General features: G+C 37.3%; 1 protein-coding gene across 2 annotated transcripts in view; it reads right to left on the bottom strand.

Moving 5' to 3' along the window:
• Positions 1 to 1,653: 1,653 nt before the first annotated feature.
• The window catches only part of EML4 (EMAP like 4), a 221,076-nt gene continuing 208,216 nt past the window's right edge, over positions 1,654 to 14,513 (bottom strand). For both annotated transcript variants that reach the window (XM_071208789.1, XM_004448018.5), the window contains 4 exons: positions 11,897 to 11,984; positions 11,252 to 11,350; positions 5,144 to 5,274; positions 1,654 to 4,460 (listed from right to left, as the gene is read on the bottom strand). In XM_071208789.1, the coding sequence (XP_071064890.1) occupies positions 3,981 to 4,460; positions 5,144 to 5,274; positions 11,252 to 11,350; positions 11,897 to 11,984 (798 nt within the window). In that variant the 3' untranslated portion in view covers positions 1,654 to 3,980. The remainder of the gene's footprint in view (positions 4,461 to 5,143; positions 5,275 to 11,251; positions 11,351 to 11,896; positions 11,985 to 14,513) is intronic.

Genomic DNA, 14,513 nt, shown 5'->3' with positions numbered 1-14,513 from the left:
GATTTTTAGATTGGTAAATTCTTAAATACATACAGACACACACGTATATATATGTACATATATTCAGTTCAGCAAGCCATGGTCTTTTGAGGACAGCAGGCACAGAAATGAAATAGGCTGACATTTACAGAGACCGAAACTTCCTTTTCTCCATTTGGGGTTATTTGCTCTTCTCATTGTCCCTTTGGCTTGGCAGTTTGCCTTCTTTATATCAGAGATTTTAAGGTTATTGTCGGGATCTATTACTAAGGCTAGAGTAGAAATTCAGGTTTCCCTGGAAAAGGCAAACCAATTGCCACAAAATGAGTAACATTAGCTGAGTCTCTGTGAGGAGAGCAAGAGTTGCCTCTTTAAAAGGGCTGCTTCTATATTTGACAAAAACACCAGGAGTCCCTGAAGACTCCTGTCCAGGCCTCCTGGACAAAGGTGGCTTTCCAGCAGGGCCTGCCTTCCACCCTGGGGAGAGCTGAGTCTGGGATCTGCCACAGGCGTGCAGCATCACTGTCCTTCAGCCACTCCTGAGCAGAGGTTGAGCCTTTCCCAAATCCTGTGAATCTCTACCCTCTGCATTTCCTTCCTATTTCTGAAGAATAAACGTCTTTTGGTAGTGTAGTGAAAGAAGCACAAGCTTTCAAGTTAGACAACATGAAATCTTGGCCTGGCTGTTACCGAGATGAGCATGGGCCAGTTACTAAGGCTCGCTCTTGTTCAGGGTAACATTCCCCGCATCCTTAAAGGCGTGGTGTTGCCAGGGCTTGGTGCATGCTTGGCTTGCACAGGGGCTCCTCAGCAGCTCTTCATCCACGTCCTACCCATAAGCTCCTAAGTTTATCTCTTCGGTCCTAAAATCATGATCTTGTCCTTACTCTCTTCAAAACTTCATTTCCAGCTTTGAGCTAGAAACCTAGTTTTTTCTACAAGTTATATCAGCACCTTGAGGTGACCAAAATCTAATTTATTGCTCTTTCCCCACAGAGGAGTTCCTCTTCCGGATTTATTCCTGTTAATAAGGAAATCATATCAATGAGTGAGTTTGTTCTGGTGCCTGTCAGTCATTCTTTCTCTGAGTCAGGAAAAGAGGAATTCCTACCCTAGGACAGCCTCTCATGGGTTAGTGTAGATGAACAACTGTGAACATATAGTCACCAAAGATGATGAAGGCAATAATGAAAACTCCGCCATATCAATGAATATAAAACTGGGGGCTGTATGGAATACTGTTAATTCTTCATAAAGAAAAATCTGTAGTGGCCCATTTACGGTTGTGGTGGGCAGAGGATCTGTGTTACTAAGTAACACGGGACTGATAAAGCAAGGAATGCAGTGGCCTAGTGAGTTCAAGTACTTCACAAAGTGACAGGCAGGGGGGCCAGACCAGGCAGGTAACCAGGATCACCAGGAGAATCCAATGTTAAACATTAGAGAAAGTATAGCCATGAAATAAATTAAAACAAAGCCACTCCCCTATTACATGGAAGCATAAATCAGAGGTAATTTCCTCTAACATTATGAGGTAGAGTCTGTTATTACCAGAATGGTTTATCCAAAGCAGCAGCAATGATCAGCTGATGCTTACTTCTGAACTGCCATGTCTTGATAATTGGATAGTTACGGGTAACAGCAGTATAACTGATGAAAAAGTTAAGACACATATAGAGAGACGAAACAGTTTGATTATTTTATTTTTTAATCTTCAAAATTTTCTGCCATAAGACAGGAATGCATGATAGAAATGGCTCAACATCTTCACATGAAACACTTGGATTCATTTTCATTCACAAGTTTTTCTAAAAACATCTAGCAATTTCATAATCCTACCCATGACCAACCATTATCACAGATTTAATTGACCATTAAACAGTAGTTGCCAGCAACGAGAGCTGGGATGCTTTCTTTGTATTAGTAGTGTCTTTTGAAACTAACACCCAAGAGTATCATGATTATAAATCTCATTGTATATGGCAACCCCCAAAGTGACTGATGTCCTCAAACTAAACTCCCTGCTTATCATGGAGAACTGTACGCCGGTACTTACAGAAATGCTTTTCCTTCTCCTAGAACTACTTGTTCGTCCTATGGTATTTTTCTTGCAGGGAACAGCACATGCCGATTTGCTGATTTAAATCATCACTGCTAATAGGCAAATATAGATACCTGATACTGGTGCTCTCTGCTAACTATGTACAATACATACTTAAAAAAAAAACATGGGTTGCTTGGAATCTATCCAAGAGAACTACTTTGAGGTGTTTATTTTTTAATAGTTGTAAACAAAAGGAAAGAGATATACACGGACATATATCTATACATACAGATATACACTGAGTATTTTCAAAGTTGTGCATATCTTCATTTATAGATACAAAGACAGAGTGTCAACACACACACCTTCACACATAACCCGCACCCTGACACACAGCATGTGAATATAAATGTTATGTCCTTGGCAGTTCACTGGAGTTTTTATATTACCAAATGATGATGAAATACCTGATTTGCATTACTCCTGAGAAGATAACTAGAAGGGAATGACAGTTCTGATGCACTTTGGAATGGCACAATCACATAAAACGCTTGCATACTTAAGACTTCTGAACACATCCAAAGTTTCCAAACATGAGCTGACCCAAAGAAGTCAAAACAAGGCAGCAAGTTAAAAAATAAATCAAAACAGAAAGTTTTTTTATAAGCAAAGTATAAACAAATATTTAGGAAATGCATATTTGCCAGTAATTACTTGAAAGTAGGAAACCTGTACTTAAGAAAAACACAGTTGGCTGACAACACTTAAAAAAGCAACTTCCTAATGCTTACACATGCCCTTCCCCAAAGAGGGTAGCCCCATTAGAACTGTGAGGCTTATAGCAACTCTAACAGAGAAAAATTACCATATACAGCAATTCTGTTAAGTATGCAATTTATAAAAAATTACTGTCACTGTTATTCACACTTCTGTAAAAAAGAATTGCACTTTGTTGAGTATCTTATCCCTCCATATAATTAAACTGTATAAAAATTAAACTAAACCAATTTCAAGCACCAGATCAATCACTTAAGCTTACTGTATTTATATTTCTTCTATTATTGAGGGAACAAATTATAATGAAAGGCTAAGCTAAAATTAGCCAGGTTATCATTACGGCTTAGTTTTATAGGCATGTGGTTTATTTCCTTTTCATTCACTTGAAGGCTAAACATTCGAAAATGCTTAGGCCAGTAATGGAGTCCTTGGTGGAATCCATTATTTCTGAGTATCAATGGTTTAATATACATTAAAAGCTCTTTAACAAACCAATGCTTTTAAAATTCTATGATTAAACAGATTTGCACACAAGAAGTTAAGGGACTGTTGCTCACTGTGACTTAGAAAAGGCAGCACCTATATAGTAGACTAACAAGCACGTCCGGACATCTACCGGTAGTGTAAGAAAACGGCATTATTATACAAGAAGGCAACATTATTATACAAGAATGCACATGGCATTACTGAAGTTTTTCTTAATTAAAACATTTCCATTAGACATTTGGAGTGGGAGGATATCTCAATAAGTACTTTTTTTTCCTCTAATTTTTCTTCATCAGGAAAAAAAAAAGTAACACAGTCTGAACCAGTAGAGGATTAACAGTGTTTGTGATGTATCTGGTTGTTCCTGAAGAAAACATGTTCAAAAAACGAGGAGTAATTTAAAATCAATACAACTGCTGTTTTTGTTTCCAGTATTTACATTATATTACTTAAACAGTAATTTCTGAGACATAATTAATGTTTCGGTCTTTCCCTATTATTAAGTTTGGTTAATTTTCAATGCATACCAATCTGAACTTTTAGGTCAGCTGCATCTGACACTGAAGGTAAGACTATTGAAGAAAACAGATTACATGGCAACCCAAATCTCCATCAGTGGTGATTCTCCATCACTTCTCACCCTCTCATCTGAACTCTATCACAAAAATAACATGCTGTTGAAGACAAAGAGCAGTCATGGCGTTAGGATGGGGGTGAATGGCTCTTGCTGGTCCCCGGTCAGAGTGGCTGTGCTCTGTTCCTCACTTGTCTCAGAAGGCGCTTCATAAACAGGCTCAGCGAGGTCTTCGCTGCCACCTTCACTCTGCTCCTCACTGGGGTCTTCGCTTGGCTCCACAGTCTGCTCGAGGCTATTCTCCTGAAGTGTGGGAGAACTGCTTATTCTGCTTTCTTCTTCAGCTGTCTCATTCAAAGACTGAGAAGGAGGTGGTGTGGGAGTATTAGATTGCAAGACACTCTCAATGGAAGAGATGGGGGCTTTGGTTAGGGAAGTGTCTGCTACAATCTCATTCTGAGGCAAAGATAATTTTTCCACGAGTTTCCACTGAATGATGCTCATGTCTTTTCCACCAGTTGAAATCAGATGACTGTCGTTGTGAGTAAAACTAACATTGGTGACGTGGCTGCTGTGGGCACTGAACTTATGACTGGGAGCCTATATGAAATAAATCAGACAAAGAAAATTAAACTCACTCTTACATGCCTGCTTACCACTGAGGTGACTAGTTAAGGGAAGTAATTCAGTTTGTGAAACAGGTAGTTTAAAATAAAGCACCGAGGTAATCAAATCTGAGGAATAAAGCTAGCAGTAACTTCCTTTTAATAATTACTTACATAGGAGAAACAAAACAGAATAATCGGACATCTACAATTTCAGGTTATATGTTTAAAGAAAATAAGAGTCTCTCTTCTGAAAATTAGGTTGATGATAAACTTGTCAGAGCTTAGTATCTCTTCTGTTGGAACAACTAGAGAATTTTCTAGGTTGGCAAGATTAGAATAGTTTACAAAACAATTTCATTAGTTTTATAATGTTGATTTTATAACAAATATTTTGATATGTTGAGAAGAAATTTAAAATGGCCAAAAAAAAATCAAAGGGAATAAAACATTACCAGCTGTCACTTTTGTAGCTGTCTTCTCCTTACCCTTGGTGAGGAAGGAGAAGAAAAGTAATCACTTGCCTGGATGCTCACAGATGGCTCTAGTCTCCCTTTGTACATCACAGTATCATAGAGAGTAATCAGTAACCTGACAAATATTTTCTTGTCATTGATACAGAATTATCTCCAAACAAAATAGGCCCTAGAACACTAGTTTACCTTAAATTCAGTTTACCTTTGGTTTGGAGCAGGGATATTGAAACAGATGAACTTTGCAGAAGTCATCAGCGACAGCTATCACCTTTCTATTGTGAGATCGCACCAGAGCGTTGATATCTGTCCCATCAGATCCTTCTGGCCAGACACCTTTGATATGGAAACAGGGGTATAGAAAAGTTAACCTCAAAAATATAACTGCCATGCTACATATGTTTACTTGATTTTAGAATGTGATTAGCTATCATCTGTGTAAAACGACTTAGCAGTAGCATTTATCTTACAAATTTCTTAGCAGCTCAACATAGTTCTTCATTCAAATGATGACATTTTATCTAAAATTGAACTATTATTAATAATTAAACCAAAATAGCCTCAAGCTGAAAAACTTACAGACCTAGAGACTACTTAACAGTAACCAGCAGGTGGTGCTAATGAATTTAGTTTCAGCTTTACTTACCTCAGCAATATGCTCTTCTTTTTTAAAGTTTTCAGTTGGAGGGAATTTATCCATTACTTGTATAGGAAGGTGCAAAACAAAGCCATAGCACTAAGTTTCCAAAGCTGACTCTGGTAAGTGCATAAAATTTAAACAACCTTTCACTGCTTACTTTCAGGCACTTCAAAAAAGAACTTTTCTTTTTTAAGGAAATGCACAGGGATTTTCCTGGAAATATTATTTATGTTCAAAGATAAGATATTATATTTAATTCATATCAGTCTTTATGAGGCATCGTGGTTCATGTTTGACATAAGGAACACAAACCTCTATTCAGGCTATATTAATCATGGAACATTTAAGGGTGGAGGTAATGGCCCCTACTATGGGTGAATCCTACTTTATTGAACAATTGTTTTTTGTAAATTTCCTAAAGTAAGTCAAGGCATTTCATAATTGACATCTATTAATTAGTAAACATCTTATTAAAATAGCCAGGCAAGTTACCAGCTACTGGCCATTCCTTGAGTTTCACTACAGAATAATGAAATTATCTATTTATGGATTGGTAAGGATTATTTTTAGTTTCTTCCTAGCCTGCCAAACCTCTCCACCTCTATAGCAGGGTGTGTTTAGGAACAATCACTACAGTGGCTATTTTCTATTACTCATGACAAAAATATTCAGATCTATGATCAGGCCCTTACTGGAGGAGAAAGCCCAATTTTCAGAAGGCAGAAAGCTATTGTTAAAGGAAAAATAGTATTTGTGGGTGGTATTTTAGGCATTGGTGCCACATTCATATCAATTACTGAGTATAACTTGTATTTTTAATTCTTTGCAAACAAGGCTTTATTATTTTAGCATTTAATATTTATCTTCTAACCTTTTCAAAGGAATTTCTAAAGATTGGGAAAGGCTTAGGAAACTTCTGGAAATGTCCAGAACATGAGATCAGGAATGATGCCAAAATTTTATCTTTAAACAATATGTTTTAAAAATGCCTACAGGGAAGCAAACTTGCCTAGTGGTTAGGGCATCCGTCTACCACATGGGAGGTCCTTGGTTCAAACCCCAGGCCTCTTTGACCCGTGTGGAGCTGGCCCATGTGCAGTGCTGATGCACGCAAGGAGTGCCCTGCCATGCAGGGGTGTCCCGTGCGTAGGGGAGCCCCACGTGCAAGGAGTGTGCCGCATAAGGAGAGCCACCCAGCGTGAAAGAAAGTGCAGCCTGCCTAAGAATGGCGCCGCCCACACAGAGAGCTGACACAACAAGCAGACAAAGAAGATGACACAGCAAACAGACACAGAGAACAGACAACTGAGGCGGGGGATGGAGGGGAAGGGGAGAGTAATAAATCTTAAAAAAAAAAAAAGCCTAGACAACCTATAAAATGGGAGAAAATAGTTGCAAATCACTTATCTAATAAGGATTTAATATCCAGAATATATAAGCAACTCCTCCAACAAATTCAACAACAAAAAGACAACTCAAAAACAGGGAAAATAAGTGGGCAAATAAATGATAAAACATTTCATGCGCGCTCATCGGTCATTTGTATATCTTCTTGAGAAAAGATGCTCAATATCATTATACAAATCAAAACCACAATCAGATACCACTTTGTACCCACAAGAACTGAAAGCAGGGACTCAAAACAGATAGTTGACCGCAATGTTCACAGCAGTATTATGCCCAATAGCCAAAAAATGGAAACAACCCAAGTGTTGGTCAACAGATTAATGGACAAACGAAATTCAGAAACCTGCTACACCATGGGAGAACCTTGAAGACACTATGCTAAGTAAAATAAGCCAGACACAAAAGGACAAATATTGTACGGTTCCACTTATAGAGAATATCTAGAATAAGCACATCTATAAAGTGAGAAAGTAGGTTACAGTTTATTAGGGACTAATGATGGGGACTGGGAAGTTATTGCTTAATGGGTACAGAGCTAATGTTTGGGAATGATAGCACAATAGTTTAATAAGAATAATCTTACCTGTCACACACAAAAATGACTATATTTTAACAAATGGTGCTAGGATGGCTGGACATCCACATTTGACTTCTACTTCAGAACATATGCAAAAATTAACTCAAAATGGAGAGACCTAAATATAAGAGCTAATACTATAAAATTCTTAGAAAACATGAGTTTAAATCTTTGTGACGCTGAGTTTCTTAGCTACACCAAAAGAGCACAAGAGACAAAGGAAAAAGTAAATAAAACTGCTTCAAAAGATACCACCAAGAAAGTGAAGACAACTCACAGAATGAGAGAAAATATTTGCAAATCATACATTTGAAAAAGGACATATCTAAAATATATAAAGAATTTTCCAACTCAATATTAAAAAAGACAACTCAATTTCAAAATGGGCTAAGGACCTGAATAGGTATTTCTCCAAAGAATAAATACAAATGATGAACAAGCACATGAAAAGATGTTCAATATCATTATTCATTAGGAAAATGCAGTTCAAAACCACAATGAAATACCACTTCACATGTCTAGAATCAAGATAATAGTGTTGGCAAGGAACCCTCATTATGCTGGTGGGATAGTAAACTGTGTAGCCACTTTGGAACTAGTTTGGCAGTTCCTCATAGTTACCATATAACCGAGCAATTCCACTCCTAGGTATACCCACTGCCCCAAATGAAAACATGTCCATATACAAATTTGAATGTGAATGTTCATAGCATCATTATTCACAGTATCTGAAAAGTGGAAATCCAAGTACCCATCAACTGAAAATGGATAAACAAAATGTGGTTTACACATACAATGGAAGATTACTCAGACCTAAAATAGAATGAATGTTCAAAGACCTATGTAAGAACCAACTCTATAGAACTTTCCCAAAGAAAGCATAGGGAAGCCTCATCAGAACGTTGCGTTAGGCAGTGGTTTGACTTTACATCAAAAGCAATGAACCACAAAATAAAAAAACAGGAGCTGATGTAGCTCCAGTGGTTGAGTGCCTCTTCCACATATGAGGTCCTGGGTTTGATCCTTGGTACCCCCTAAAAATAAACAAATGAACAAACAACTCATTGGGGAGCAGATGTAGCTCAGTGGTTGAAAACATGCTCCCCATGTCTGAGTTCCTGGGTTCAATGCCCAGTACCTCCTGAAAAAAAAAGAAAAGAACAGTTAAATGGGACTTAATAAAAATTAAAATCTTTTGTGGAAAGGACTTCAAAGTAAAAAGACAACCTGTAGAATGGGAGAAAATATTTGGGAATGACATATCCATCAAGGCCTTACTTTCCAGAAGATAAAAATAAATCCTACAACAAAAAAAGATTTGAATAGACAATTCCCAGGAAAACAAAGTGGCCAATAAGTACATGTAAAAATGCTCAACATTGTTACAGAAATGCAAGTCAAAATTACGAGATACCATTTCATACCCACTAGAATGGCTACTATTAAAAACATGGAAAACTGGTGTTGCAGAGGACATGGAGAAATAAGAACACTCCTTCATTGCTGGTTGCAATGTAAAATGGTGCAGCTGCTGTGGAAAAGTTTGGTGGTTCCTTAGGAAGTTAAGTATGGAATTACTATATGACCTAGCAATCCTACTTCTAAGTATATACCCCAAAGAATTGAAAGCAGGGACTCAGAAAGGTATTTGCACGCTAATGTTCATAGTGGCATTACTCACAACTGCCAAAGGGTGGAAGCAACCCAAGTGTCCACTGATAGATGAATGGACAAATAAAATGTGGTATATACACACAACTGGAATATTATTCAGGCATAAAAGAAATGAAGTCCTCATACATGTGACAATATGAACCTTGAAGACATCACGTTGAGTGAAATAAGCCAGATACACAACAGGATAAGTATTGTGAGTTCACCAATATAAAATAATTAGAATAAGCAAATTCATAGAAACCATAGGACTGCAGAACACACTGAGCTCTACTAATCTAAGGACTATAGTCAATAGTGTAATTATAATACTGTTTCATCAATTGTAACAAAGGTACCACCCTAATGCAAAGTGTTAATAATTGGGAAAACTGTGTGTACGAGTGTGGAAATGGGAACTCTGTATTTTCTGTAAACCTGCAACTTTTTCTATTTAAAAAAGCAATGATGTACTGATTATTCATGCTACCAAGTGGATGAATATTGAAAGTATTATGCTAAGTGAAAGAACACATTCACAAAGGACCACGCACTGTATGATTCCATTTATATGAAATATTTAGAATAGGCAAATCCACAGAGAAAGAAAGTAGGTTAGTGTTTATGGGGGATGACTGCTAATGGCTACAATATTTCTCTTCGGGGTGATAAAAATATTAAAAAAGTGGATAGTGGTAATAGTTACACAACTTTGTGAATAAAACAAAGCTACTGAAATGTATACTTTAAATAGGTGAATTGTATGGAATGTGAATTTTATTTCAATTAAAAACTGTTATCTTAAAAATATCTTTATACATAAATGCCAATTGAAAGAAAGCTAGAGGATAATCTAGAGACTATATAACTTTGTGAACTTGGTGCTAGAAGAGGTTTTACTGTTAATAGTACAAATAAAAGAATGTTGTTCTATGAACTAGAACAAATACACATCACCATTACAAGGTGTTATATGGTGATAAATGGGAAAAATACAACTAATATAACCTATGAACAATAGTTAACAGTAATAGGGTAATATTTTTGCATCAATGGCAAAGAAGTTACCATATTAATTCTAAGGGCCAGCAATGGGGAGTGGGGGGTAGAGTTTAAGGGAGTATGAGATTTTTCCTTTTGGAGTAATGAAAATGTTCCAAAAATTGACTAAAGTGATGAAAGCACAACTCTGTAATGAAATTGTGAGCCACTGAATGTAAACTTTGGATGGACTGTACAAGGCATGGGACTGTGTAACACAGTGAACCCTGAGATGGAAAATGGCCTATGGTAAACAGTACAAATATGAGAAGATTCTCTCATGAACTGGAACAAAAATACAATGTTAATACATGGTGCTAACAGTAGGGCAGTTTATGGGAAAAATAAACCAAATGTTAAGCTATGAACTATACTTAGTAATGTATGTATGAATATATATATGTATTTTAAATAAGAACAAATCCCTCATTTGTTTAAGCTGCTATATATATACTATTTTTTTTTTTTTAAAAGGAGGTACCAGAGAATGAACCCAGGACCTCGTACATGGGAAACAGGTGCTCAACCACTGAGTTACATTTGCTCCCAGCAGTAATATTTTGATGATGGCCTTTCATCATATGTAACAAATGTTCTACAACAATGTGAAGTATGGGTGGTGGTGTGATGTATGGGAATCCTGTATGCTTTGCATGACTGTTTAGTAACCTCACAACTTTGCTAATTAAAAAAAATCCAAAAAATGCCTTTTATAAATTTAAAAGCTTCAATTTTCACTTGGAGAAAAAATGGGAAGGCTCAGCAGTAGCACTTTGCATTATTACATATATTCATTTCCTTTTAATTGTCTTTCATATTTATTTGGGGAGCTGTATTCTGTAGATTCACTCCTAATGCATTTAATATTTTAGAATCTAGCGTAATAGCAGTAACACTAAAGTAAGCAGAATATTTTTCAGTTAATAATTTAAGCAAGTGATTAGTATATAAAAATCCCACAAATTGCTTCATCATATCAGGTGTCTTGTCCTTACCAAAGACGTGAAAACCTAGTACACAGGTGTACGTCGTCCAATCGATGTCCTTATAACCCGATCGATTCCTCAATAGTTTGCAGCCATGTGAAATGTCCCCTTTAAATTTAGAAACAGGAAGTATAATCATAGTGCTTGTGTACAAATGTATTTGAAAGTGCATCTTGATTCAAACTAGTCACGTTTACTTGTACTTATAATCCATACACTGAAAAACATTAAGACACATTTAAAAAGGAAAAGAAAGTGTTTACAGAGTTTCTATAACAGAGTTTTTTAGAACTACAAATTGCTTCCCACTGAAGTTGTTCTTTTTTATCTAAAAAGCATGAAATGCCCATCCATTATATTCCTCCCTCCTTCCAGGAAGAATTATTAAATACAAAAATCATTCAAACAGCATCAATCTCACTGAGCAATTTCTTATTACATGTGCCTTCAGTTCTACACCATTAAATTAATGTATTACTTTCTTGAAGAAGTGAACCACATTGGAGATTCTCATTACTTAAGACAGCTCAGAGTAAATATGCTTTCTCACGTTAGAGAGACCAGCATGCATTCTCTGCACAATTAAAATTCCACACAGCCTGTACATTAGCACCCCCAACACATTCGAGCCCATAAGTAATCACTCATACTTACAGTACAATATCTCATAGTCTCCTGAGTTAGACATTATATAGTTGTTGTCTGGGGACCAGTCAAGGTGTGTGATATAGCTGGAATGTCCCTAGAGAATAACAGATCAACTGTTAGAAAACACTTAAGAGTTTAGAATGATAAATAGTTTGTTAGCCAATACTATTTCCTGAATAACTGTTCCTAAAGGAGAGGAAGCAGAATTCTAGCCTCTAGAAATGAACTCAGTCCACAGCGGGCCCTGAGTTCTTTTCTACTGGATCTTGTTGAGAAGCAAAGATGCATGTATATGAAGACATCAGTGATACATGAAGAGTTCTGGCAGGATTTTGGAATTAGAGGGGCCTCAACATGATGGAAATGCCAAGCACTTGGGACTCAGAACTCTGCTGGCCTCTCCATGTAGACACCAGCAATAAGCACCTACTATGCATGCCCTAGAGTCTTCCAAGAAAGACAATCTCAAACTTGTGTCTTAAGAGGACTTATGATGATGCAATACATACCATACTTTCAGGCTTTATTTCAAGTCACTGGTGTCCCTATCACAGTGACACCATTTTTGAGAATGTAGTAGTGGTTTCTGGGCATGTACAAGAAGTAGTTTCCTGAGCTGCCTTGAGTACCCAGAGCATATCCCAGAGCTCCTAGGGGTTTGCTAGAAAAACTCCCATCTTCAGAAAATGTTCTGGGGGAAGAGTTACCCAACAATGCACTCCTTCGGAACAGTTGGACCCAGTATAATCATGTGATTTTATTTAAAACATTCCTTAAACAGGATGACAGTGATCTTTTTCTGCTTATTATTTTACTAACACTGTAGTAATTAAAATAAAACTACTAAATGCTATGTTTTGTTGGCTTACGTGTAAGCATCTGTGGCAATTTGATATTTATGAATTCCAAAAATAGATACTGGATTATGTTTTTAAATTCGTCTGTTTCTCTGGGCGTGATTAAATTATTAATAAGGCTTTGATTGGGCCACATCAGTAGGATGCTGAGTCACCGTGCCCTTGGTGGGTGAGGACTCACAGAGAAAACAACAGGCAGAAGAGTCATTTGGAGTTTTACTGTGGAGCCCAGTAAGTAAGCACACAGAGGAGCAGACAGAAGGCTCAATTAGACAAGGCAGAGACCCCAGGAAAAGAGACAAGCTGTTTGCCCGAAAGTCTACAGCTGGCCTTGTGGAGAGAGCAGAGCAGCTGAGTCCGGAAAGAGAGGAACCCAGGAAACCTGAACCCTTGCAGATGTTGGCAGCCATCTTGCTCCAACATGTGGCAACAGACTTTGGTGAGGGAAATAACTTATGATCTATGGCCTGGTAACTGTAAGCTTCTACCCAAATAAATACCCTTTATAAAAACGAACCAATTTCGGGTATTTTGCATTAGCACCCTTTTGGCTGACTAATATAGCATCTAATGATTTCCAATAAACTATTTCAGATAAATCATATAGGTCTGATGGTCTACCCAAGCCAATGGAGTCTCAGATATTCTTTTTTTTTTCTTTTAGGAGATACTGGGAATTGAACCCTTGATCTTGTACACAAGAAGCAGGCTCTCAATCACTGAGCTACAACCACTCCCCAATTAGAGTTGTTTTTTTGTGTGTGTGTTTAGGAGGTACTGGGGGTAGAACTTGGGAGCTCATACATGGAAATCAGATGCTCAACCACTTGAGCTACATCCGCTCCCTCAGGCATTCACTTTTATCAACTATAGTCTGTGGTTAAACCCATTTTAATTTCTATTACACTTTGAAAATTATGAGCTTTCGGATCACATGATTTTATTTAAGTTAATACATTCAAATGTCCCTTAGTCATAGTTTTTAAATGATTTACACAAGGTATTCCTTTTTAAAAAAGATTTATTTATTTATTTATGTATGTATGTATTTCTCTCCCCTTCCCCCCCACCCCGGTTGTCTGTTCTCTGGGTCTATTTGCTGCGTCGTCTTCTTTGCTTCTGTTGTTGTCCACAGCACGGGAATCTGTGTTTCTTTTTGTTGCGTCAGCTCTTGGTGTGTGCGGCGCCATTCCTGGGCAGGCTGCATTTCCTTTTTCGTGCTGGGTGGCTCTCCTTACGGAGCACACTCCTTGCGCGGGCTCCCGTAGGCGGGGGACAACACTGTTATTGTCTCAGCATCCTTCTCTGGCCTAATACAGTGCCCATACCTTTCTGGAGCTACTGCCTCCACATTGTGTTGCATGGTAAATACACATATTTATACATTGAAATTAATTAAAATTATGTGGATCTGAAAACTGTGAGCCTTCCTGAAATTACAGGAGATAGGGTGGTTTAATGGAAAATAGGTTGGGAATCACTTGTTAGGCACTCAGGGGACCCACTAACTTAACAACAAGAATTTTTAAAGCCAGAAAAACATTATGTGATTATTGGATATTTCTGAGTCTGTGGAGGTTGGAGAGTCTTACAAATCCTTTTTCATAGTGCACATGAATCTGATGCCTGGTTCTAGTATCTGGAGAAGTCATGCTTCTAAGATAAGAAAACTATTGCTACATGAAGATTTAATCAGATTAATCACAACAAAGTACAATCCTCCCAGAAGTATTCATCCTAAGGTAGAATGATCAAATATACTACTT

The sequence above is a fragment of the Dasypus novemcinctus genome, chromosome 17 (assembly GCF_030445035.2).
Source record: "Dasypus novemcinctus isolate mDasNov1 chromosome 17, mDasNov1.1.hap2, whole genome shotgun sequence".
Lineage (NCBI taxonomy): Eukaryota > Metazoa > Chordata > Mammalia > Cingulata > Dasypodidae > Dasypus > Dasypus novemcinctus.
Note: the sequence above shows the minus strand (reverse complement) of the source record. Positions and strands in the feature narration are given on the sequence as shown.